At 40.0% G+C, this 24,044-nt stretch overlaps 1 protein-coding gene across 2 annotated transcripts in view; it reads left to right on the top strand.

The window, feature by feature from the left end:
• Positions 1 to 24,044, top strand: part of LOC105488769 (switching B cell complex subunit SWAP70) — an 85,026-nt gene that overhangs the window by 34,171 nt on the left and 26,811 nt on the right. For both annotated transcript variants that reach the window (XM_011753172.2, XM_011753173.3), the window contains exon 3: positions 12,164 to 12,337. In XM_011753172.2, coding sequence (XP_011751474.1) covers positions 12,164 to 12,337 — 174 coding nt within the window. The remainder of the gene's footprint in view (positions 1 to 12,163; positions 12,338 to 24,044) is intronic.

The raw sequence follows: 24,044 nt of genomic DNA, 5'->3' as shown, positions 1-24,044 counted from the left end.
GTCCTAACTACTCGAGAGACTGAGGTGGGAGAATCAGTTGAGCCTAGGAGTTTGAGGTTACGGTGAGCTGTGATGGTGCCACTGCACTGCAGCCTGTGTGACACAGTGAGGCCATATATATATATATATATAGTCTCTAGATATAGACAGTAAATAGAATTGTGTCTGTTATTAAAATATTATAGAACATACTGGGAAATTCTTAGAAACCTGAATTTGTTTTTCTTATTTCAGTGCTAGAATTTGTGTGTGCTGGGCTAGTGAATAGAGAAACATGGTTTAATATCTTGAAGTGGTGTACCCTACTACTGCATTTTGTTTTCCTTGGTGTGACATTCTTTAAACTTACTGAATTTTATTTAGTTTTAAAATGTTCTTTGTTTTAGTATTTCAATGTTTTAAAAGTTTTATAACTGGGGGAGGAAATGTAGTAGTATTTTGAAAGTCCAAAATGAGCCACTAAATTTGGAGAGAAACTTATTCACGGAAGGAATGAGGATGTGATGAAACAGTGAGCCCTTGTTTATTATTGCTTAGCCACCTGGAGTGGAATTTTGCCAGTCCTGCAGTTCAAGTAAAGCAGCCGAGGTTTCCATGGTTTGAGTTTAAATTGAGCAAAGATTAGTGCCTTGTTTGAAACTTGGTTGAAAAAAGAAATGCTAACAGTGACTGAAGAATGTTAACATAAAACTTAGAGATTATAATCAGTTATGCAGAGAAAATATGAAATAGTTATTAAACAGTCACAAGGTATACTGTCATGTATATGTACTGTCCCATTTGATCCTCATGTGAATTCTGTGAGGCAGAACTGGAATTATCCCCCATTACCTAAGGAGGAAATGGCTTAAGGTGGCCTAGCTAATAAGGGGTAGGTAGATTTTTGAACCTAAGCTATTTAACTTCACCACCAATGTTTCTTTAACTGTACTATTGAAGGATTAATTACTCCCTTTAGGAATTAAGTTTTTTTCGAGTGTCTAATATTTGGATACATAGGGGAAATCTTGGTCGAAGGCAGGAAGGGGTAAAGTTGTTTAAAAGCCATTTTGATTACCTCAAAGTAGCTCAGCTTTCATCCAGTTTTCTTCTGTTCTGTCTCAAGTTGTTTTAAGGTGATTCTCTTGTCTTAGTGTGTGGTGTTCCTTAGTATTCATTTTGGTCAGTTTTTTCGTTTTTTTTTTTTTTTTTTTTCCCAGGTTGTTTTAGGGGCTTTCTGCCTTTGCCTGGGAGAATTATTCTGAGGAGGTTGGTACCAAGAGTTAAATTATATTGAAACTTCCCAAAAAGTAATTTTTTATGGTTGGTTTTTGTATTTACTTTGTTCTTTTACATCGATAGAATTAATTTGCAGCTTTCCTGAGACCTCAAATGATAACCTGTCTGTTATTCCTTTACCAAGTATTTTATCCTTCCAAATGTTAACTTTTGTTTTTAGACGAAGTCTCACTCTTGTTCCCCAGGCTGGAGTGCGATGGCGTGATCTTGGCTCGCTGCAACCTCTGCCTCCTGAGTTCAAGCGATTTTCCTGCTTTAGCCTCCTGAGTACCTGGGATTACGGGCACATGCCACCACCACGTCCGGCTTATTTTTGTATTTTTAGTAGAGACGGGGTTTCACCATGTTGGCCAGGCTGGTCTCGAACTCCTGACCTCAGGTGATCCGCCTGCCTCAGCCTCCCAAAGTGCTGGGATTATAGGCATGAGCCACCACGCCTGGCCCCAAATGTTAAATTTTTGAATTCCTTCTTGGCTGGGCGTCGTAGGTTATGCCCATAATCTCAGCACTTTGGGAAGCTGAGGCAGGAGGATCACCTGAGCCCAGGAGTTCTAGAGCAGCCTGGACAACAAAGTAAGACCTTGTCTATAAAAACAAACAAACAAACAAAAAAATCCTTTTTTAGTAAAGGAATGTTCTTTAAACATCTAGAAAGAAACTTGTGGGTTTTTTTTTTTTTTTTTTAAGACAGAGAGACACTATTGCTGAATTATCTGACAGTGAATAATTGAAGAAAGTGGTATATTACTACCTTCTAGTTAGTAACAATAAAGTATGTAAAAAACTAGTTTTCCTTCAGCATATTTTTAAGGCAGTCTAATTCTTCCATGAGATTTAATGGCTGATTAGGCTTGCTAGTCCAAATCTTATCAGTTATTTTCTCTGATTCTCATATTAAGGCTTGGTTTGGGCTGTATGATTAAAATCATTAATACATTGGCAGTATGCCAAGTTCCAGTTGGGGAATCTGGTGCTTTCCAACAGAAGCCTTTTTGTTTTTGTTTTTTTGGAAACATACACAAAAGAAAAACAGAAACATTTCAGTTCAGTATGTCTATCCTCTAGAGCCTAGCTGCCTCTGCATTGTGTTTCTCTAGTCTAACATTTATGCTTTTCCCCTTGGTGTACTTTCTCATTGTTCATATGTCACTTATAATTCTTGTATAAAGTGTTGTTTCAAGTTTCTTCTGTTAATTAAATGACTATCCTGTCAGCGCTGAAAGCACTTCAAATGTGTGCCTAACAACGTCATTTAATCGGAAGTGGTACTGTTCTTTAAACACTCAAACCTGTGCTTTCGTGTGGTTCTTTTTTATTGCCCTTTAGCCTGTGTTATGTTTTCGTTCATTGTTGTTTGAAAGTTACATAGTTACATAGTGTGCATTTTCTTTGTTTTGTTTTGTTTTTTTGTTTTCTGAGATACGGTCTTGCTCTGTTGCCCAGGCTGGAGTGCAGCGACATGATTGTGGCTCACTGCAACATTGCCCTGCTGGTCTCGAGAGATCCTCCCACCTTAGCCTCCCAAGTAGCTTGGGGAATAGCTGGAATTACAGGTGTGCACCACCATGCCTGGCTAATTTTTAACTTTTTTTTTTTTTGTAGAGATCTCACTATGTTGTCCAGGCTGGTCTTGAACTCCTGGGCTCAAGTGATCCTCTTGCCTTGTCCTCCCGGAGTGCTGGGATTATGGGTGTGAGCCACTGCACCTGACTGAAAGTTACATAGTTTTAATTTGGTGCAATGACCAAGTTGGACTCTACATTTTCATTACATTTGTGAAACTATAGAGGACTATAAACTTTTGAGGAAATAAAGGGGTTTCATGCTAAGAAACGTGAATGACTTTATACTGATGAACACTTTGGCCAACAATACGAGTCACATGCTGTAAAGATATATTGTTTTTTAAAATAGCAGTTTTATTGAGATATAAATCACATACCATACAATTAGTCTATTTAACATGTACCAGTTAGTGGTTTTTTTTGTTCATTCACTATAATCATTACCACAATTGATTTTAGAATATTTTCATCTCACTGCTGCCCCCAAAATCTCATACCCACTTAGCAATCACCCCTTCTCCCCTATAGCTCTATGCAAGTGCAAATCTACTTTCTGTCTGTATGTATTTGCCTATTCTGGACATACAATATTAGTAGAATCATACAATAGGCAGCCTTTTGTATCTGGCTTCTTTCACTTAGCGTAATGTTTTCAAAGTTCATCCACGTTGTATCCTGTAACAATACTTCATTCCTTTTTATGGCTGAATAACATTCCGTTATGGATATACCATGCTTTGTTTACATATTCAGTTCATCAGTTGTTAGACATGTGGGTTGTTCACTTTAGTGCAACCATGTTGGCCTTTTCTCTGTACCTCAGGTTACCAAGACCCTTCCTGCCTCAGAACCTTCAGACATGCTGCTTCCTGTGTTGTAAGGCCAACTCCGCCCATCAAATGCAGAGAATTTTTGTTCATCCTTTAGCTCTGAACTTGATTGTCACTTCCTCAGGGAGGTTTCTCCTGGTAGCACCCACCCTTCCCAGAGCTAACCAGCTCTCCTGTAATGTGTTTCCCACAGCAGCCTGTGCTTTTCCTCTATAGCACTTACTAGTGGTTGGGTTGTTGTGTGTGCTGTATTGTTTGGTATCTGATTCCCTCTCCAGAGTATAAGTTCTGTGACAGCAAGAACTGGTTCACTGTTATCCAACTCTTAGCAGAGTAACTGATACCTCGTAAACACACACAATGATTTGAATGAATGAATGAGCAAATTAATACTGCAAACCAGGCAGAGGGGATACAAAGCTAAATAAGATATGGCCTTTGATTTCAAAGAATTTATGATTTCATGTGAGTTGTAATAAAATATAGAACTGGGACTCAGGAAAGAGTTTGAGGTTAGAAATGTATATGTAGTTATATGAGAAGAGCCTACCATTTTACTTTCTCCATTTTCTTAGCTCTTGGACTTTTGCTCTGGTTTAAATGGTCTTATGAAAGTATAAAAACATTGAGATAGAATTCACATAACATAAAACTTACCATTTTAAAGTGTACAGTAAAATGGTTGTGAGTGTATTTATTATGTTGTGTGGCCATCATCCCTATCCAAATTCTGGATTTCTGTTAATTTCCCAGTATGGTCTATAATATTTTAATAACAGGCATAATTCTGTTTACTGATATATAGAGAGACCATATATATATTTATGGCCTTACTGTGTGTATATATGGCCTCACTGTGCAAACACACTGGTCAATTTATCCAGCATCCAATGCTTTGGAACTGCTACCTGCTTCATATGCTTCTTGGGACCACGAGCCATGGCTGCATTAGGCAAGGAAAGAGAACCTCCATGTTCTCTCTCTCTTTTTTTTTTTTTGAGACAGTCTTTCTGTGTTGCCCAGGCTGGAGTGCAGTGGTATGATCTCAGCTCACTGCAACCTCCACTTCCCGGGTTCAAGTGATTCTCGTGCCTCAGCCTCCCGAGTAGCTGAGATTACAGGTGCGAGCTACCACGCCTGGGTAATTTGTATTTTTAGTAGAGACGGGGTTTCACCATGTTGGCCAGGCTGGTCTCGAACTCCTGGCCTCAAGTCATCTGCCTGCCTTGGCCTCCCAAAGTGCTGAGATTACAGGCATGAACCACTGTGCCCTGCTGAATTAGATGCTAGAGTTCCCTGTATTCCCCTTTATTGGAGCATTTGCACATAACTGTTAGTCTGTCTTCCTCCCTGCACTAGAAGCTCCTTAGAGAGTACATATGTCTTATTTTATGTGGGACTCCTCCCATACCAGATGCTCACTGACCTATAGTAGACAGGTAACACATATTTGCATATCCATAGATACACAGTAAAAGACAGGATCTAGAATAAGAGTTTTGAGCTGCAGTTCAGCTCAAAGACATATTGATGCAGACATTGCTACACCTTATACAAACAGCAAAGATGATCTGTTCTTTCCCCTTTGTACACAAATGGTTGATCTGTATACACTTGGTGATCTGTATACACTGGTGATCTGTGTACACTTGGTGATCTGTATACATTGATCAGCACTTGTTTTTTTTCCCCCATTTTGTCTTTTTATTTATTTTATAATATGATATATACAAAAGAATATTTGTAGGATATATGAAAATTATAAAGCATAATAAAGTGAACATCTGTGAACCTACCACTCATTTTGGGAAACACATCACTAATGTTGTTGCCTCAACCTCTTTGCTCTTCTCTTTTTTCATTTCCCTGCCTCCTCCCAAGAGGAAGCCACCATCCTGAATTTTATGTGCATTTTCCTCTCACATTAGAAAAAAGTTTTGTCATATATGTATATCTTAATGTATGATTAATTTTTACTCTGGAGACATAAAAATAGGATCATGTTCTATATAGTATTTTGTGACTTGCGTTTTTCACTGGACATTGTATAATTCTTCGTGTTGTGTACCTTCATGTCATATCTTGGTGATTATTTCACATTAACACATAAAGAACTCGTTTTTTTGTTGTTACAGCTGTGTATATGGTCAGTACATCATATAATTTAGTAATAAATACTTTGCAGCATTTTTCTTCCTTTTTTTTCTTTATTTTTACCTATCTCCTACAGGAAGGAAGCGTTTTTCTTCTTTAGCAAGATTCTTTCACATATATTTCTTTATTCTTGTTCTTAGAACCTTGAAAACCATTTGGTATAATTTATGATATATGAAATTCTGGAAACCCAAGATTGAATTTCCTTATTTTGTTTGACATTATACCTTGTGTGAAAACACTTGAATACTAATGCTTTATGCACTATTTTCTATGAAAACTATGGATTTTGTACTTAAAAAAACTGGTAAAAATATATAATGTAAATTTATCCTCTTAACAGTTTTAAGGGTATAGTACAGTATTTTTAATTGTATGCACATTGTTGTACAACAGATCTTTACAACAGAAAGTACAACAACTTTACAAAAAAAAGTACAACAACAACTTTTTTTATCTTGCATAACTGAAACTCTATACCTTTTGAACAACACATTTTTTTCCTTTCCCCCCTGTTCCTGGCAATCACCATTCTACTATCTTTTTAAAGTGTGTTTGATTACTTTATTATAAGTAGAATCATGCTGTATTTGTCTTTTTTTGATTGGCTTATTTCACTTAACATGGTGTCCTCAGGGTTCTTCCCTATTGTAATGTATGACAGGATTTCCTTCTTTTTTTAAGGCTGAATAATACTCCATTTTATATATATAACACATTTTCTTTCTTTTTTTTTTTTTTTGAGGCAGAGTCTTGCCCTGTTGTCCAGGCTGGAGTGTAGTGGTGCAGTCTTGGCTCACTGTAGCCTCTGCCTCTGGGGTTCAAGTGACTCAGCCTCTCGAGTAGCTGGGATTACAGGTGCCTGCCACCATGCCCGGCTAATTTTTGTATTTTTTGTAGAGACGAGGTTTCACCATGTTGGCCAGGCTGGTCTCGAACTCCTGACTTCAAGTGATCCACCCGTCTTGGCCTCCCAAAGTGTTGGGATTACAGGCGTGAGCCACTGGGCCTGGCCCTCATTTTCTTTAAAAAAATTTTTTTTTTTTTTTTTTTTTTTTTTTACTTTTTAAAACTTTTAATAGTTTTGGGGGAACAGGTGGTTTTGTTGTTATATAGATAAGCTATTTTAGTGGTAACTTCTGAGATTTTGGTGTACCTCTCTCCCAAGAAGTGTACACTGCACCCAGTGTATATCACATTTTCTTTATCCATTCATCCTTGGATGGATATTTAGTTTGCTTCCACATCTTGGCTATTGTGAATTATGCTGTTGTGGGTATAGGTGTGCAAATGTCTCATTAAGGTCCTGTTTTCAGTTCTTTTGGATACATACCCAGAAGTGGGGTTGCTAGATCATATGGTCATTCTATTTTTAACTTTTTGAGGAACTTCCACACTGTTTTCCATAGCAGCTGCACCATGTTACAATCCCACCAACAGTGTGCAAGTGTTCAGATTTCTCCACATCCTAATAACACTTGTTATTTTCTGTTTTTTTGATAGTGACCATTTTAACAGGTGTGAGGTGATACCACATTGTGTTTTGATTTGCATTTCCCCGATCATAAGTGATGTTGAGCATCTTCGCATATGCTTGTTGGTCGTTTGTATATCTTTGGAGATGTGTTGAATAATTTCTTTGTCCTTTTTAAAATTCGCTTATTTGTTTTTCTGTTATTGAATTGTAGGAGTTCTTTATGTATTTTGTTCTAAAATCCTTGAACTGTTTTCCTACACGCTATTTCTTAAAATTATGAAGCCCTTTGTGATTTGGTCTTATGTTTGCTTTTCCAGCTGTATATCTAGCCACTTCCCCTCAGGAACCCTATGATTCACCACATAATCCACATGGAATCACTTCTTGTTCTCAGAGCAAGGCTATCAGCTTTTGTGCACATGTCATTTCCCCTGTGTGACATATCTTCCACTTAGTGTTTTGTGGGGTGTGGATAGATAAGAGTTGGTGGTAGTGGCCTTGGAAATGTTCTGCGTAGATGGCGTTCATCCCATAGATGACCTCCACCTACTGAGTTCTACAAGCAATTTGGGATGGTGGGAAGAGCTGGCATTTGAGACAGAGTTGCGCTTTGTCACCCAGGCTAGTGTGTGGATTTGTACAGTGGCATGATGACAGCTCACTACAGCCGTGAATTTCTGGGCTCAAACGATACTCCCACCTCAGCCTCCTGACAAGCTAGGACTATAGGCACAAACCACCATACCCTACTAATTAAAAAATGTTTTTCTTCAGAGACAGAAGTCTCACTATGTTGCCCAGGCTGGATTTTTTTTTCTTCCTCAGACAGAGTCTCACTCTGTCGCCCAGGCTGGAGTGCAGCAGCACAGTCTTGCCTTTATTGCAGCCTCCGCCTCCCAGGCTCAAGTGATCCTCCTGCCTCAGTCTCCTGAGTAGCTGGGGCTACAGGCACGTGCCAACATGCTCAGCTAATTAAAAAAAAAAAAACTTTTTTGTAGAAATAAGATGTCACTATATTGCCCATATTGGTCTCGAGCTCCCGATCTCAAGCAGTCCTCCCACCTCAGCCTCACAAAGCATTGGAATTATAGCCGTGAGCCACCACACCCTGCTGAGCTTGAGTTTAAACTTTGGTTTTGATATTTACTAGCCATGTGAAGTTTGTAAATGTACAGTTGACCCTTGAACTCACACAGTTGAAAATCCAAGTATAACTTTTTTTTGAGACAGAGTCTCTCACTTTGTCACCTAGGCTGGAGTGTAGTGGTGCGATCTCCCCCCACCCTCAGCATCCTGGCTGATTTTTTGAATTTTTGATAGAGACGGGCTTTCACCATGTTGCTCAGGCTGATCTCAAACTCCTGAACTCAAGCGATCCACCCGCCTTGGCCTCCCAAAGTGCTGGAATTACAGGCATGAGCCACTGTGCCTGGCCTCGAAGGATAGCTTTTGACTCCCCCAGAACTTATCTTCTTATAGCCTACTGTTGACTGGAAGGCTTACCAATAACATAAACAGTTGATTAGTACATATTTTAATGTAAAATGTATTATGTACAGTTATTCTTATGATAAAGTAGGCTAAAGAAAAAATGTTATTAAGAAGTTCATAAGGAAGAGCAAATATATCTACTATTCATTCAGTGGAAGTAGATCATCATAAAGGTCTTTATCCTCATTGTCTTCTTATTGAGTAGGCTGAGGAAGAGGCAGAAGTTGTTGGTCTTGCTGTCTCAGTGGTGGCAAAGGCAGAAGAAAATCCAATCCACATTTAAGTGGACCCTCGAAGTTCAAACCTATGTTGTTCAAGGATGCTCAGTGTTTTGGAACCTTTATTTTCTGATCCGTAAAATAGGGGCAGTAATTAACCTTATAGGACTAATACAAAATTTAAGTGAGAAATCACATATAAAATGCCTAGCATATAGTAAGTCTTCAAGGTGATAGTGATAAGCCAAAAAAGAAAAGCAGCAGCAATTGCTGCTGCTTCTGCTGCTGCTGCTTTCCCTCGATGGGATCAATTGTTTTTGATGGGGCCATGGGAAATGGTGTTAGACTGAGGCAAAGTGCTAAAGGCAGAACACAAAGGAGTTCTTTCTACTCCTGGAGGACTAGTTTGCCAACTAGAAAATAAAATTAGAGATCAGGTGAAACTTCTGCCTGCAGACAGTTGGTGACTTCTTTCATAGAGTAAACAAAATGCTTTGTTCATATCTTTCTAAAAAGAAATGCTTTGGTGATATTATTCTGCTGCCCATGCCTGCCTCCTCTAGTATATCTTCTATGCTATTCCAGGATATGGCTTTTATTTTTTTATTTTCAAAAAAAAAAATTTTTTTTTTTTTTTTGAGAAAGTGTCTTGCCCTGTCTCCAAGGCTGGAGTGCAGTGGCATGATCATGGCTCACTGCAGTCTTGACCTCCTGGGTACAAGCAATCCTCCTGCCTCAGCTTCCTGAGTAGCTGGGACCACAGGCATGCCCTGTCGTGCTCAGCTAATTTTAAAAATTATTATTTGTAGATACGGGGTCTCTCTATGTTGCCCAGGCTGGTCTCAAACTCCTGGGCTCAAGCAGTCTTTATGCTTTGGCCTCCCAAAGTGCTGAGATTACATAGGCATGAGCCACTGTGCCTGGCCTATTTTTTATTTTTATTTTTTTAACATTGTTTATATTAATTTAAAAAATAAATAGAGATGAGGTCTTGCTATATTGCCCAGGCTGGTCTCAAACTTCTAGCCTTAAGCAATTCTCTTGCATCAGCCTCCCCTAGTGCTGGGACTACAGGAGTGAGGCACTGCACTGGTACAGAATGTGGCTTTTAAAATGAAGAGTGTATTTGTTACTACCTTCAATTCTTTCAGTCCAGATAAAGGCCTAACTCCTTAACATGAATGATAAATCTCTTAATGATCTGGTCTTCACCTACCTCACTGGCTCGTCTTTCACTGTGTCCCATGTAGTGGAAATTTACCTTTTGTGTGTGTGTGTGTGTGTGTGTGTGTGTGTGTGTGTGTCTGTCTGTCTGTCTGTCTGTCTGTTTAGCATCTGAACTTTTTTCTTACATTTGGGAAATTCTACAGAGTTGTGGTGGGGAACAGGACCTGTCTCACACCTCAACATCTGGAAAGTTCAGGTACTGATTTTTTCCCTGCTCCTTGGCAGCTAGAGCACAGGAATGTGACCCAGGCTCAGCCAATAGAACTTCGAATCTGCAGTGAGTGACACAGAAGATCATGGACGGGGCAGTGGTAGCAGTGGTAATACTGAGAGTGCTCTCATGTTATACAGGTAGTGGTGTCTCCACCGGACTGTTCCCATGAGTGGTTCAGCTGCAGTTCTGGCTGCCTATCCTACCTTGTTACCAGCCTAATTTCAGAGCCTAGATTTTTCTAGCCTTTGCATTAGATCTGTGAGGTTACCCATTGTTTTTCCAATAAATTCCACCCGAGGTGGTTTCTGTTACTTGCACTTATGAAGAGCCTTGATTATACCACCCTCCAGCACCAGGTGCCTCATTAAATACAGTTCTTCCAAACTGACTATGCTTGCCTCCACTTCGGGGCTTTCTCACATTCTCTTCTACCTGGAATACTCTTTATCCCATTCTTGATCTGTTTGACTCTTGATGCTCCTTGAGAACTCAGCTCTGTTGTCCTGGCACTCTTTCTGTGAATCTTTCCCCAGATCTCAAGATTGTGTTAGCTCCTCAGTGCTCCCACAAAATCCTCTGCTTATCTCTATTGCAGTACTTGTCACACTCTGCTGTAATTGTCTTTACATTCCTTGGGAACAGGCCAGTATTATGTTGAGTATTTTTGTACTGTCTTTGGCAAATAATAATTAGGATCTAAATTTTATTTGTCAAATGAGTGAACAATTCTGTTGAATTATACACTGTTAAATTATACACAATTATATTAAAATTTATTTACATATCTGTTTTCCCTAATAAACTGTGAACATTTTAAGAGCACAGACCTAGTTCTTCATCTTTGTATCCTTAGTTTATAGCATAGTACTTGGCTTGTAGTAGATGCTGAGGGAACACTGGATACGTGAACAAATGAATGAATCGCAGGATTGCTGTTCTAGAATTTCAGTTAAATAATTTTCCACAAAAGAAGGTATCTTCTTCCTCTTTTTTTTTTTTGAGATGGAGTTTCGCTCTTGTTGTCCAGGCTGGAGTGCAATGGCGCTATCTCAGCTCACTGCAACCTCCGCCTCCCAGGTTCAGGCCTGCGCCACCATGCCCGGCTAATTTTTGTATTTTCACTAGAGATGGGGTTTCTCCATGTTTGTCAGGTTGGTCTCAAACTCCTGACCTCAGGTGATCCACCTGCCTCGGCCTCCCAAAGTGCTGGGATTACGGGCATAAGCCACCGTGCCCAGCCTCTTCTTTGACTGTATATGTAAAGATAAGGTACCTGTACTTGGCTCATACTGAGTAATTGACATTCTCAGTTTCTTCTATGTGCTAGAATTGGTAGTTTATTTATTAATAGGAAGATAGTGTATACACATGAAACAGTAACTATTTGAGAGGTCAGTGCTAGGATTGGTAGTCTATTTATTAATAGGAAGATAGTGTATACACATGAAACAGTAACTATTTGAGAGGTCAGTATTTTATGTGCCAAGGGAGTGATATGGACAGATGTTGGTTCAGTGTCATGCTAAATGTAACATCTTAATTGAACCACTGGAAGTGTAATACCTAAAGCAAATATGTAGGATATGGCTGTTGGTTAATTGGAGTGATTAAAATGGGAGCCAAAGGAGGCTTTGTCTTTCTATTTTACTTGCCTTATATACTGCTTATATCAGACTGATTTGTTGGAGTTTTTCCTTATTCCTTTTTAGGTCCAAGACAACTTTGACAAGATTGAATTCAATAGGATGTGTTGGACCCTCTGTGTCAAAAAAAACCTCACAAAGAATCCCCTGCTCATTACAGAAGAAGATGCATTTAAAGTATGGGTTATTTTCAACTTTTTATCTGAGGACAAGTATCCACTAATTATTGTGTCAGAAGAGGTAAGGGGTGTGGCTTGGGGAGTTTTTACTTGGTCATTTTAGCATTTAATAGACCTGGCTTGGTATTTTTTCTGTTAATTCAGCATAGATATGGAAGGAGATCCTTGACTAGTGTTTTTGGATCAGAGGCAAAGCAGCTTGAATATAGAAAAGCCTTCCAAATGTAGTAATTTGGGGCAAGTAATACAACTGGAGGTTTGCAGGGAAAGTGGGTCTCTTCCTCTCTAAATGACTATGATGATAAGTGAATCTATCCTCATGTTCAAAGAGTATTCTGTACAAGTCACAACATAATTTTAATTCTACTTGCATATTGACAAAATGTAACTGAGTGAGTGCTGGTACATGGGAAACACATAAGATCCAGAATGTTGTTTTCAGGGCTGTTTTGTGTGAGCAAATACTATTCTTGTTTCAAAGCCCAGGGTGATGACTTTCCAAACCTTTCAAAGTAAAATAAACAGAATGCTTGTTTTGTTATTTTCCCTACGCTTCCAAAGGAAAAAACTAATAGGAGTAAGGCTTCTGTGTTATCTTACTGTCCTAAAAAGTGACGCTTGTTAATACATGGTTATTATAGTAGAAAATTTAGAAAAGATTAATATGCACAATTAAAATCAGCTGTAGTCCCCACACTTAAAAAGAAGTCATCTATAATCCCTTAACCTTGGACAAATGATTTAACCTGCAAGTCTTCATTTTCTCATCTGTGAAATAAAGCTAATTACAGTGTTTACTCTAAGGGTTGTGAAGTTCTGCATTTAAAGGATTTAGCTTAATGACTGGCACTTAATATGTACTCAGTAACTCTTATGACTACTCTTATTACATACATTTTTGCATACTAGTCTGCTTATTTTCTTTGGATAAACTTCCAGCAGGGGAATTTTGAGTCCTAAGAAATGCACACTTTCAGGGTATTAGATGAACAAGGCAAAGTTGCCCTTCAGAAAGGCCGTACCAAGGCCTTAAAGGGTGGGAAAGATTTTGAACAATAGTGAAGGCAGAGGAGAATTCTGGATGGAAGCATCAGTGGGCAGTGTTTTATGAGTCAGGGAAGCAAAGGGCATGTTCTAAAAGGACTGAGGGAGGTAGCCAGCTTGACTGAGTTGCCAGTCAGGATGCTTACTTAGAAACAGCCACACTGGCTGATTCAAGCCAAAAGGGGAATTTTTTTTTTTTTTGAGACAGGGTTTCGCTCTTACTGCCCAGGCTGGAGTGCAATGGCGCAATCTTGGCTTACTGCAACCTCCACTTCCTGGGTTCAAATGATTCTCCACCCCTCCAAGTAGCTGTGATTACAGGTGCCTGCCACCACATCTGGCCTTTTTTTTTTTTTTTTTTTTAAGAGACGGGGTCTTACTCTGTTGCCCTGGCTGGAGTGCAGTGGTGCAATCATGACTCACTCCTTTCTCAACCTCTTGGGCTCACGGGATCCTCCTGTCTCAGCCTACTGAATAGCCGGGACTATAGGCATACATCACCACATTCAGCTAATTAAAAAAAATTTTTTTTGTAGTGATGGGGTCTTGCCATGTTGCCCAGCCTGGTATCAAACTCCTGGCCTCAAGTGATCCCTTTACCTCAGCCTCCCAAAGTGCTGGGATTACAGGCATGAGCTACTGTGCAGGGCCTAAAAGGGAATTTTTAAAAGGGATACTGGATAGCTTACAGAATCATCATGATGGCTTAAACAACAGGTGTGGAGGCTATGCCATTTGGTCTGTTCTATTTACTGTACTGGCCACTTCAGTGAGGAACCACAAGGAAAATGCTGCTGCCACCAGAGGATGGGTGTTGCACTTATACCACGGAATACATCTGGTCCTGGACGCTGATTGCTGCCTGTGTTAGTCCATTTTCATGCTGCTGATAAAGACATACCCAAGACTGGGCAATTTATATAAGAAAGAGGTTTAATGAACACACAGTTCCACGTGGCTGGGGAGGGTTCACAATCATGGCAGAAGGTGAAAGCATGTCCCACGTGGTGGCAGATGAGAGAAGAGAGCTTGTGCAGGGAAACTCTCCTTTATAAAACCATCAGATCTCATGAGACTTATTCGCTATTACGAGAACAGCACAGGAAAGACTTGCCCCCATGATTCAATTACCTCCCACCAGGTCCCTCTCACAACACCTGGGAATTCAAGGTGAGATTTGGGTAGGGACACAGCCAAACCATATCACTGCCCCAGAACTCAAATCTTCTTGCAACTGTTCTTCCTACGAGGGAGAGTTCTCCATAGTGCCCACTTCCCAATTACCATCAGGGTATGATGTATCTAATTGGCATGGCCTAGGTCAGGCACCTTGCACTAGCTGCAAAGGAGTCTTGGAAAGGATACATTTGCATTTTCAGCTTCTACATTGGCAGGTAGGGATTTCCCCAGACATAAGAAAAGGGTTAAATGCTGGGCAGTCAAAAAAGAATGATACATGTCCTTTCTCACTGGAACATGATGACTGTGAAGAAGACAGGTGGTAGACGAAGCTGGAGAGTTTTGACTTTATCCTGTAGGCAGTGTGAAAAGATGAGCCGCTGATGATTTTTGAGGAAGAGAGTGATAGGTGAATAGATGAAATATGGAGACATGGGCGGTGAGAAGAAGCTAAGTGGCATTGAGGACTAAAATACAGTGAGAGGCCGGGCGTGGTGGCTCAAGCCTGTAATCCCAGCACTTTGGGAGGCCGAGATGGGCAGATCACAAGGTCAGGAGATCAAGACCATCCTGGCTAACCCGGTGAAACCCCGTCTCTACTAAAAAAAAACAAAAAAAACTAGCCGGGCGAGGTGGCGGGCGCCTGTAGTCCCAGCTACTCGGGAGGCTGAGGCAGGAGAATGGCGTAAACTCAGGAGGCGGAGCTTGCAGTGAGCTGAGATCCGCCCACTGCACTCCACCCTGGGCGACAGAGCGAGACTCCATCTCAAAAAAAAAATATATATATATAGTGAGAATGGAAAAGAAGGCCAGACGGGAAGAACCTAGAGGTCACAGGACCAAGCATATAGTGCCTGGCTGTGGGGAAGTAGAGACAAGTTTCAGGCCTGGGCAACTGGGGAGTAATGTAGTGTATTTGTTTAAAGCATGGTCTCTGAAATCAGACTGACTGGTTTGAAACCCAACTCTACCACTTATTAGCTGTGTGACAAATTACTCACGCTCTCTCTGTTTGGAGTTCCCCATCTGTAAAATGGGGATAACTACTTTCTTCATTGGACTCTGTGAGGATTGAAAAAATTGATGTATGTGAAACATTAAATAAAGTGCCTGGACCTATGGTAGCTGCTCACTAAAAGGGGTGTGTGTGAATGAATGGTAGGACGATGAACAAATTTGGGACATATTGCATGATGGTGGGTTTGGTACATTTGGGATTTTAGGTGGAACACTCGTGTGGAGCTGTGCACTAGATGTGTTTATCTAGAACTTGTGAGAGGCCAGGGCTGGAGACAGAGATGGGAAAACCAAAGGAGTAGGTTAGATCAGGGAGGAAGACTGTAGTTGGAGACATGAGTGCCAAGGATGGAACCTTGGGACCATTTCTGTAGCAGAAAGAGGAAGTAGTTTGGCAAAGGAAGCTGAATTGAACAGGCTGTGAGGTAGGAGAACTGGGAGAGTGGTGAGTCATAGATGTCTAAGAAACACAAAGTTTTAAGAAGCACAAAAGTAGTTACTGGCATTAGATGCTATGCAAAAATTAGACAATGGTAAGTGAGAAGTTGCCCTTGGATTTAACAATTAGGTGCTCATTGGTTTCACTGTAGTGGTGGGAACAGTTTCTTAGTGCTTAATAACAATAATGATGTAATCGTATATGTATGTTAAAAAGGAAATGAAAAATAAAACATGCTATGAAATTTTTGTCCAAGGAAATTGTCTAGCTTAATACAGAGGTGTATAGAGGGAATGTCTGTAGAAAAGATATACCAGTGGTGATTTTAAAACCTAGCTGCTGCTTGAAAGAACTGTGCAAATAAAATTCACAGTATTTTAGACTAGGTACATTGGCTGAAGCCTATAATCCCAGCACTTTGGGAGGCTGAGGCGAGCAGATTGCTTGAGCTCATGAGTTCAAGACTAGCCTGGGCAACATGGTAAAACTGGTAAAACCCCATGTCTACAAAAAAATACAAAAATTAGCTGGGCATGGTGGTGTGCACCTGTTGTCCCAGCCACTTGGGAGGCTTAGGTGGGAGGATGGCTTGAGTCTGAAAGGGTGGTTTGAGCCTGGGAGGTGGAGCTTGCAGTGAGCAGACATCATGCCACTGCACTGTAGCCTGGGAGATAGAGCCAGACCTTGTCTCAAAAAGAAAAAAATTTATAGTATTTTAAAACATTTTGTAGTTATACTGTGTTCCACAATTAATTGTGTTTTCTTCAAAAAACTGAATGTGGGGTGGGTCTTTTACCTTTGATGTTTTGTTTTTTTTCCATCACTAAAATATTTGGTGGACTTGAAAGTGACCTTGTCCTGATTTCAGAATTAGAAATTAATGAGTATTTTTATTGCCTTAGGTGGCACTTGCTTAATGTGGATGACATGTCAATGGCTTTAAATCACCATTGAGCCACAGGCTGTGAAGGGAGCCAGTCAGCATCAGTTTTCTGACTACTCTGCCTAAGAAACTTGAAAGATTTGTGCTGCAGGTGTCCCGAAGAATTGGGACCCACATGGACCTTGATGTGCATTTCTGTAGGCCAGAGCCCAGCCAAGGCTCCTGGCATGTTTATCTTCGCCTTTGCAGGCTAACAGAAATGTCTTGATTCTCTTTCAAATCAAGTTAATTTCATTTGAGAAATGAACAGACTTTCTTTGATTTGTTAGAATAGCCAGGCAGCATACCTTGTCGTGTTACTGTTTGGACTCACTCTGTGCTTTGACAGCTTTTACTCTCTCAACATTTCTTCTTGTTAGAAGTAGAATTTGAGTTAGTTTTACAGATTTTCCTCTGGGGCCAGGAGTGCTTGTGTGGGGAAAGAAGGGATCATTGGAGTAGATTTATGTGAGATTGCTTTGTCTAGCTGCTGAACGACCCTCCTGAGGTTAAACACATGGATTTGTATTTATGGAGCTCTTAGCCTATCACCTGGCCTTTGACCAAGCACTGCAAACTCACGGTCATGCTATATTATGAAAAATACATTCTCTGTTAGCTTTTGCTTCCTTTCTGAATAATAACACTTCAAAAACTATATTTGGACTGATTGTAGACTTACAGATTTTAATAAAATTTAATGTGAAAACAGATATATTTAAAAAATAAATTCTGTAGTATAATGTCTTAATTTTTCATGAACATATAGCTGGGTTTAACTTGTTATCTTATCAATAGTTTTTAGGCTTATAAATTTAAAGTAATATTTGTTTCCAATAATCCACTTACCGTAATGATCATTTGCATTTTGTTTAAGTCTAGAGTGTTTTTTAAGGAAGATTTTTTTTTTTAAGCCTTAATTAATACAATGTAGGATATAACCAGCCTGGCTCAGTGGCTCATGCCTGCAATCTTTGAGAGGCTGAGGCGGGAGGATTGCTTGAGCTTGGAAGTTTGAGACCAGCCTGGGCAACATGGTGAAACCTCGTCTCTACAAAAAATACAAAAATTATCTCGGCACAGTGGCACATGCCTGAAGTCTTAGCTACTTGGGAGGCTAAGGTAGGAGGATCACCCAGGAGGCGGACATTGTAGTAGCTGTGATCGTGCCACTGCACTCCTGCACTCCAACACTCCAGCACTCCAGCATGGGGAACAGAGTGAGACACTGAATCCAAAAAAAAAAGATACAATTGTCAGCTGGGTGCAGTGGTGCACACATGTAATCCCAGAACTTTGGGAGGCCGAGGCAGGCTGATCACTTGAGCTCAGGAATTCGAGACCAGCCTGGGCAACATGGTGAAACCCCGTCTCTGCAAAAAATATAAAAAACTAGCCAGGCAGGGGTGCTGAAGTGGGAGGATCGCTTTCGCCTGGGAGGTCAAGGCTGCAGTGAGCCAAGATCACACCACTGCCTCCAGCCTGGGTGACAGAATGAGACCCTGTCTCAAAAAAAAAAAAAAAAAAAGATAGAACCATGGCAGTTAGCCAGGTGTGGTGGCTCATGCCTGTAATCCCAGCTATGTGGGAGGTTGAGGCAGGAGAATTGCTTGAACCCAGGAGGTGGAGGTTGCAGTGAGCCGAGATCGTGCCACTGGGCAACAGAGCGAGACTCTATCTCAAAAAAAAAAAAAAGAGTTAATGTTTGCTTTTGATTCAGTTTCCTGTTGCCCAGAAAGTAGTGTCAAGTCTGTTAAATAAATATTTAAGTGACTTACATAGTGAAGTTAAGATGTTTCTGTCACACAGATGTAAGAAATAGTGTGTCCCCATTTGAGTTGCCTCCATAATTTTTGTAAGAATATATTCCTGGAAATATGTGCCTGCAAAGTATAGTTTTTATTTAGTATTCGTTTCTCACAGAACCAGGAACAAAACAGGATGTGTCTCTTGTGTACTTATTTGGAAGAATTGCCTTGATGCAGTTAAAAATTGAACCTGAAATAGTTTTAAGAGACCCTAAATAAAATAAAACCTATTAAGCCAATAAAATGCCCCTTATTAATGATTATAAAGAATTTTTAATAAAATAAATTTTGGAACTGAAGGCCTCAAAAATCACATGTATCTTGAAAGTTTATTCTTTGTTATTTTTGGTGAAACTTGCTTGGAAGGAGGAAGTCAGCTGCTTCCTGAAACTGAATGAGCTCTTAGAATTGATGCAGGCCACTAGAGACTAAAACGGCAACATGTGATTTATTATTTAGTATAATTGAATAGTGGAGAATGGTAATGTTTGTCTCTCCTTGGCCCGATATAATGAATCAAAAGGCCCTTAAGTTATTTGGTTATGGTAAGTATATGATTGTGTTGAAAGTCAGCAGGAAACGAATCTAGATTAGTTGTCTGGCACAGACACTGGGAATGCTGAGCATATCGAAGCTGGGTGCTAATGACAATTTCATAAAGCTTGGGAGGGCACCTTCAGAAAGGTTCAGGATGAACCTGGCAAGCTACTTCTAGAGCTGAGTTTGCTGCTAATAGTTGCTTTCTGAATTACAAACATAAAAAGTCATTTGATTTTGAAGAGGAAACTGAAGCTTGGAGTGTGAATGGCTTGGGTTCGGTAAGAGGTAGGTGAGGAAGAGCTAAGACTGATTCTTGACTTCTGCCAGGACATGGTCAGTCGGCTCCACCATCTTGTCTCACCCACGTGTAGTCATCCTGCACACACATGTGGCTATACACATGTGCTTCCTTTGCCTTGCTACTGAAACTTCGACTTGTGCCTGTACTCCTTTTACCCTAAGTTGTAATCTGCCAGCCTGGGCCCTTCTTTTTGTTGCCTTAGGGAGATTGAATTTCTGTACCTGTTAATGCTACTGATTATTTTACCTTGAGCAATTGTTTACCTTAATGTCCTTTTTGACTCTCTTTTTCTTGCTTTTATCTCTTCAATCTCTTCTTATTTATTTATTTATTTTTAAAAGATGAAGTCTAGCTCTGTCTCCCAGGCTGGAGTGCAGTGGCACGATCTTGGCTCACTGCAATCTGTGCCTCCCGAGTTCAAGCGGTTCTCCTACCTCAGCCTCCCGAGGAGCTGGGATTACAGGTGTGTGCCACCACACCCAGCTAATTTTTGTATTTTTAGTAGAGATGGGGTTTTGCCATGTTGGCCAGGCTGGTCTGGAACTCCTGGCCTCAGGTGATCTGCCCACCTCAGCCTCCCAAAGTGCTGGGATGACAGGCATGAACCACCACGCCTGGCCTTCAATCTCTTAATCTTTTTATACCTTTCTCTTTTCTGTCCCCTTTTCTCCTTTCCTCTTCCCTTTTCCCTTTTCTGAACATTTTCTTTTTTTCTCTTCCTCTGCCTATCCCTGTTACTTCTCTTTAAAGAGCCAAGGAAAACCTGATAATATCTGATAAGTTTAACAGTAGATGACATATCTCCAACAAGAGAAAGGAAAGATCTAATTGTGTTTTTCTCCAACAAGTAAATTTTGGTGAACACTTACCATGTGCTGTTTTTAGGGTGTAAGATAAATCTTTGTCCTAAAAGAGCTTGCAACATCTCACCAAATTAAATCAGTAGACATATATATATATATACATATATATATATATATATATGTATGTATGTACTTTTTTAATGAGATAGGGCCTTGCCCTGTTGCCCAAGCTCAAGTGCAGTGTTGTGATCATAGCTCACTGTAACCTCAAATTCCTTGGCTCAAGCAATCTTCCCTTTTTAGCCTCCTGAGTAGCTGAGACTACAGGCGTGTACCACCACACCTGGCTAACTTTTTAATTTTTCTCTAGAGATGAGATCTTGCCATATTGCCTAGGCTGATCTTGAATTCCTGGCCTCAAGTGATCCTCCTGTCTCCGCTTCCCAAAGAGATTACAGGCGTGAGCCACCACACCTGGCTTCTCTTGATATTTTTTGAACTTGGGATATTTTGTGAATGTATATGCCCTTGCAAACATGCATGTCTATTTTTCTGTTAAAATATGTTATTTTACAAAAAACATTATAACCAAATTATTGGAAATGCAAAGAAGAAAAAAAAATAACTCATGATCCTATAGTAACAAATTAAACCTACTATTTCTGGTTTATTATTATATTTTATTATATTATAATATTTTTAATATATTAATATATTATTATATATTAAAATATTTTGACAAATATTTGTCAAAATAATTACATAGTCTTTGTGCAGTAGAAATCATAGGTAAATTTAGTTTTGCATTCTTCACTTTCTTTTTTTTTTTTTTTTTTTTTTTTTTTTTTGAGACGGAGTCTGGCTCTGTCGCCCAACCTGGAGTGCAGTGGCCGGATCTCAGCTCACTGCAAGCTCCGCCTCCCGGGTTCACGCCATTCTCCTGCCTCAGCCTCCCGAGTAGCTGGGACTACAGGCGCCGCCACCTCGCCCGGCTAATTTTTTGTATTTTTTTAGTAGAGACGGGGTTTCACCGGGTTAGCCAGGATGGTCTCGATCTCTTGACCTCGTGATCCGCCCGTCTCGGCCTCCCGAAGTGCTGAGATTACAGGCTTACATTCTTCACTTTCTTTTGTTTCATAAATGCTTTCTTTAAATGTAATTTTGAACGGTTGGATAGTATTTCACTCAGTGTAGAAGGGAAGCAACATTAGTGGAGTACCTGCTATGTGATGGGCATTGTGCAGATTGCTCCATATTTGCCTCATTTCACCCCACAGCATTTCTGTAAGTATTATTATGCCCATTTCATAGAAGAGAAAATTGAGGCTTAGCTTAGTTAATTTCAGTTTAGCAAACACTAGTTGAACTCTGAGGTACCATGCTGAGTTTTGGGGATTAAAGATGAGGGGGACGTGGTTCCTCCTACAAGGAATGCAGAAAATCATAGAAAAACAAATGAGTGTAAATACGCTAAGTGCAGTGACCTAGAAAAGGAACATGTGACCTGGGTTAGGGTTGGTCAGAGCAGGTTTGCTAAAGCAGCAGTGCTTCTCAAAACTTCAGTGTGCATATGGAAGTACTAGGGGTGTTTGTTAAAATATGGATTCTCATTTTTGGTCCTTTGGTTGGTCTGACAGTCTTCATTTCTAACAAGCTTCCAGGTGGTGCTGATGTCGCTGGCCCGCATACTTCATTTTGAGTAGGAATATTCTAGAGGATGTAGGACTTGAATAAATACCAATTAGCTGGGTCGAGAGGTGGGAAAAGGTATTCTAGACAGAGAAGACAGAGTGGGGAATGACATAAAGCATAAGGAAAGTATGGTAAGAGGGTAAACTACTTATAATCTATGGCAAGTGGTGGCAAACTATAGCTTGCTGGCTAAATCCAGCCCATAGCCTGTATTTGCATGGCACGTGTGCTAAGAATAGTTTTTATATTTCTAAAGGGTTGTAAAAAAACAAAATCAAGGAAAAACATGTGATAGGGAGGCACAAAGCTTAAATATTTACTGGTCAACCCTTTACAGTAAAAGTTTGTGCCCCCTGATCTGTGGTATTGGCGGTATTGGTGGAGTGTAAAGTCTGAGGTGGGACATGTTTGAGAAAGCAGGCTGGGGGATGATCACCAAGGGATGCAGAGGAGCTTGACCTCTGTCTTTGAGGTGATCGGGAGCCAGGGCAGGGCTTAAAGAGGGGAGTGTCAGGCTCTGGCTTGTGTTTTAGAAAAATCCCTCTGGCAGAATATATATAAAAGGGGGCGACCTGGAGGTAAGGATACCAACCAGGAGGCCTGACCAAAAGCAGATTGTGTAGGAGTGACAGAGTTCAGAGCTGCCTGGGACAAAGTTTTAAATTTTATTATCACTGCAACCCCTAGGAAGATAAACATTTTATATCATGACCCAGCATGCATACACACTCAAAGCAAAACTTATCACAAAACACTGTTTCTTTATTGTGGATGAACTCACATGTTTTTCATTCCATTTAAAAAAAAAAAATGCTGTTGCTACCCACTAAGTTGACTTCATAGTGGGCCGTAACCCACAGTTTTCAAACTTATTAGGGAGCTCATTTGGGGAAATAAAACAGCAGGATTTTGTCATTGGTTTGATGTGGAGGGTGGGTAGCAAGAATCCCGACATGGATGTGTGAATGGTGTTATTTCCTAATGGAAATCAATAATAGAAGGGGGAAGCCATTTGGAAGGTAGAGAAGATTCATTTATTTTTGTACGTATGTTGAGTTTGAGAGCACTATAGGGTATTTGGGCTTTCCAGAAGATAAGAGGTATCAATTCTCATTCAGTTTTACTGCCTTATTGTTTTGTTTAACTGCTGTTATTTCTTTCTTTACTATTTTTTTTTTTTAAACAAGAGTCTTGCTCAGTTGCCCAGGCTGGAGTGCAGTGGCACGATCTCCGCTCACTGCAACCTCTGCCTTAGGTTCAAGCGTTTCTCATGCGTCAGCCACCTGAGTAGCTGGGATTACAGGTGTGTGCCACATGCCTGGCTAACTTTTTTGTATTTTTAGTAGAGATGGGGTTTCACCATGTTGACCAGGCTGGTCTTGAACTCCATGTTTCAAGTGATCCTCCTGCTTTGGCCTCCCAAAGAGTTGGGATTATAGGCGTGAGCCACCACTCCTGGCCTAACTGCTGTTATTTCAATAGCAGTATTTTCTACAAAAAGTATGATGTTTTAGGATTTAGTAAGCTTTTCCTGCTCAGGCTAGGTATTCCACCATTATTTACAACATTGTAGTGTTCCAGTGGGAGGAAGCAGCATGAATTTTGAATAATTGGCTTATGTGGAAAGTTTGTAAATTGATCGATAACTTGTACGTATTACTTTGATATGTTTAATTTAGCACTTATATGTTCAGTAAGACTAATGTTCTGATATATTGAAATATTTAACAGAGTAATTGGATCACATTAATTCGTTTGTATATTCTCATATATGTTCAGTTTGTTTTAGCTCTGCATACAAATATACTGCACTATTAGAGGGTTATCAGTTTTTGATTACTTATTCTGCACTAATACAGACCAGTGGCATTTATTTATACTCTTCTCCCTGTATTTTAGGAGACTCTTTAAAGATAGGCATTTCTGGAATGGTAAAGAGTATTTCCTAAGTTGAACATATCAGTGTTTATAACATAAATACATAACTATGTTAAAAAGTTTTTTTTAACTAGGAAATAATTGT

The sequence above is a fragment of the Macaca nemestrina genome, chromosome 12 (assembly GCF_043159975.1).
Source record: "Macaca nemestrina isolate mMacNem1 chromosome 12, mMacNem.hap1, whole genome shotgun sequence".
In the NCBI taxonomy this organism is placed as follows: domain Eukaryota; kingdom Metazoa; phylum Chordata; class Mammalia; order Primates; family Cercopithecidae; genus Macaca; species Macaca nemestrina.
Note: the sequence above shows the minus strand (reverse complement) of the source record. Positions and strands in the feature narration are given on the sequence as shown.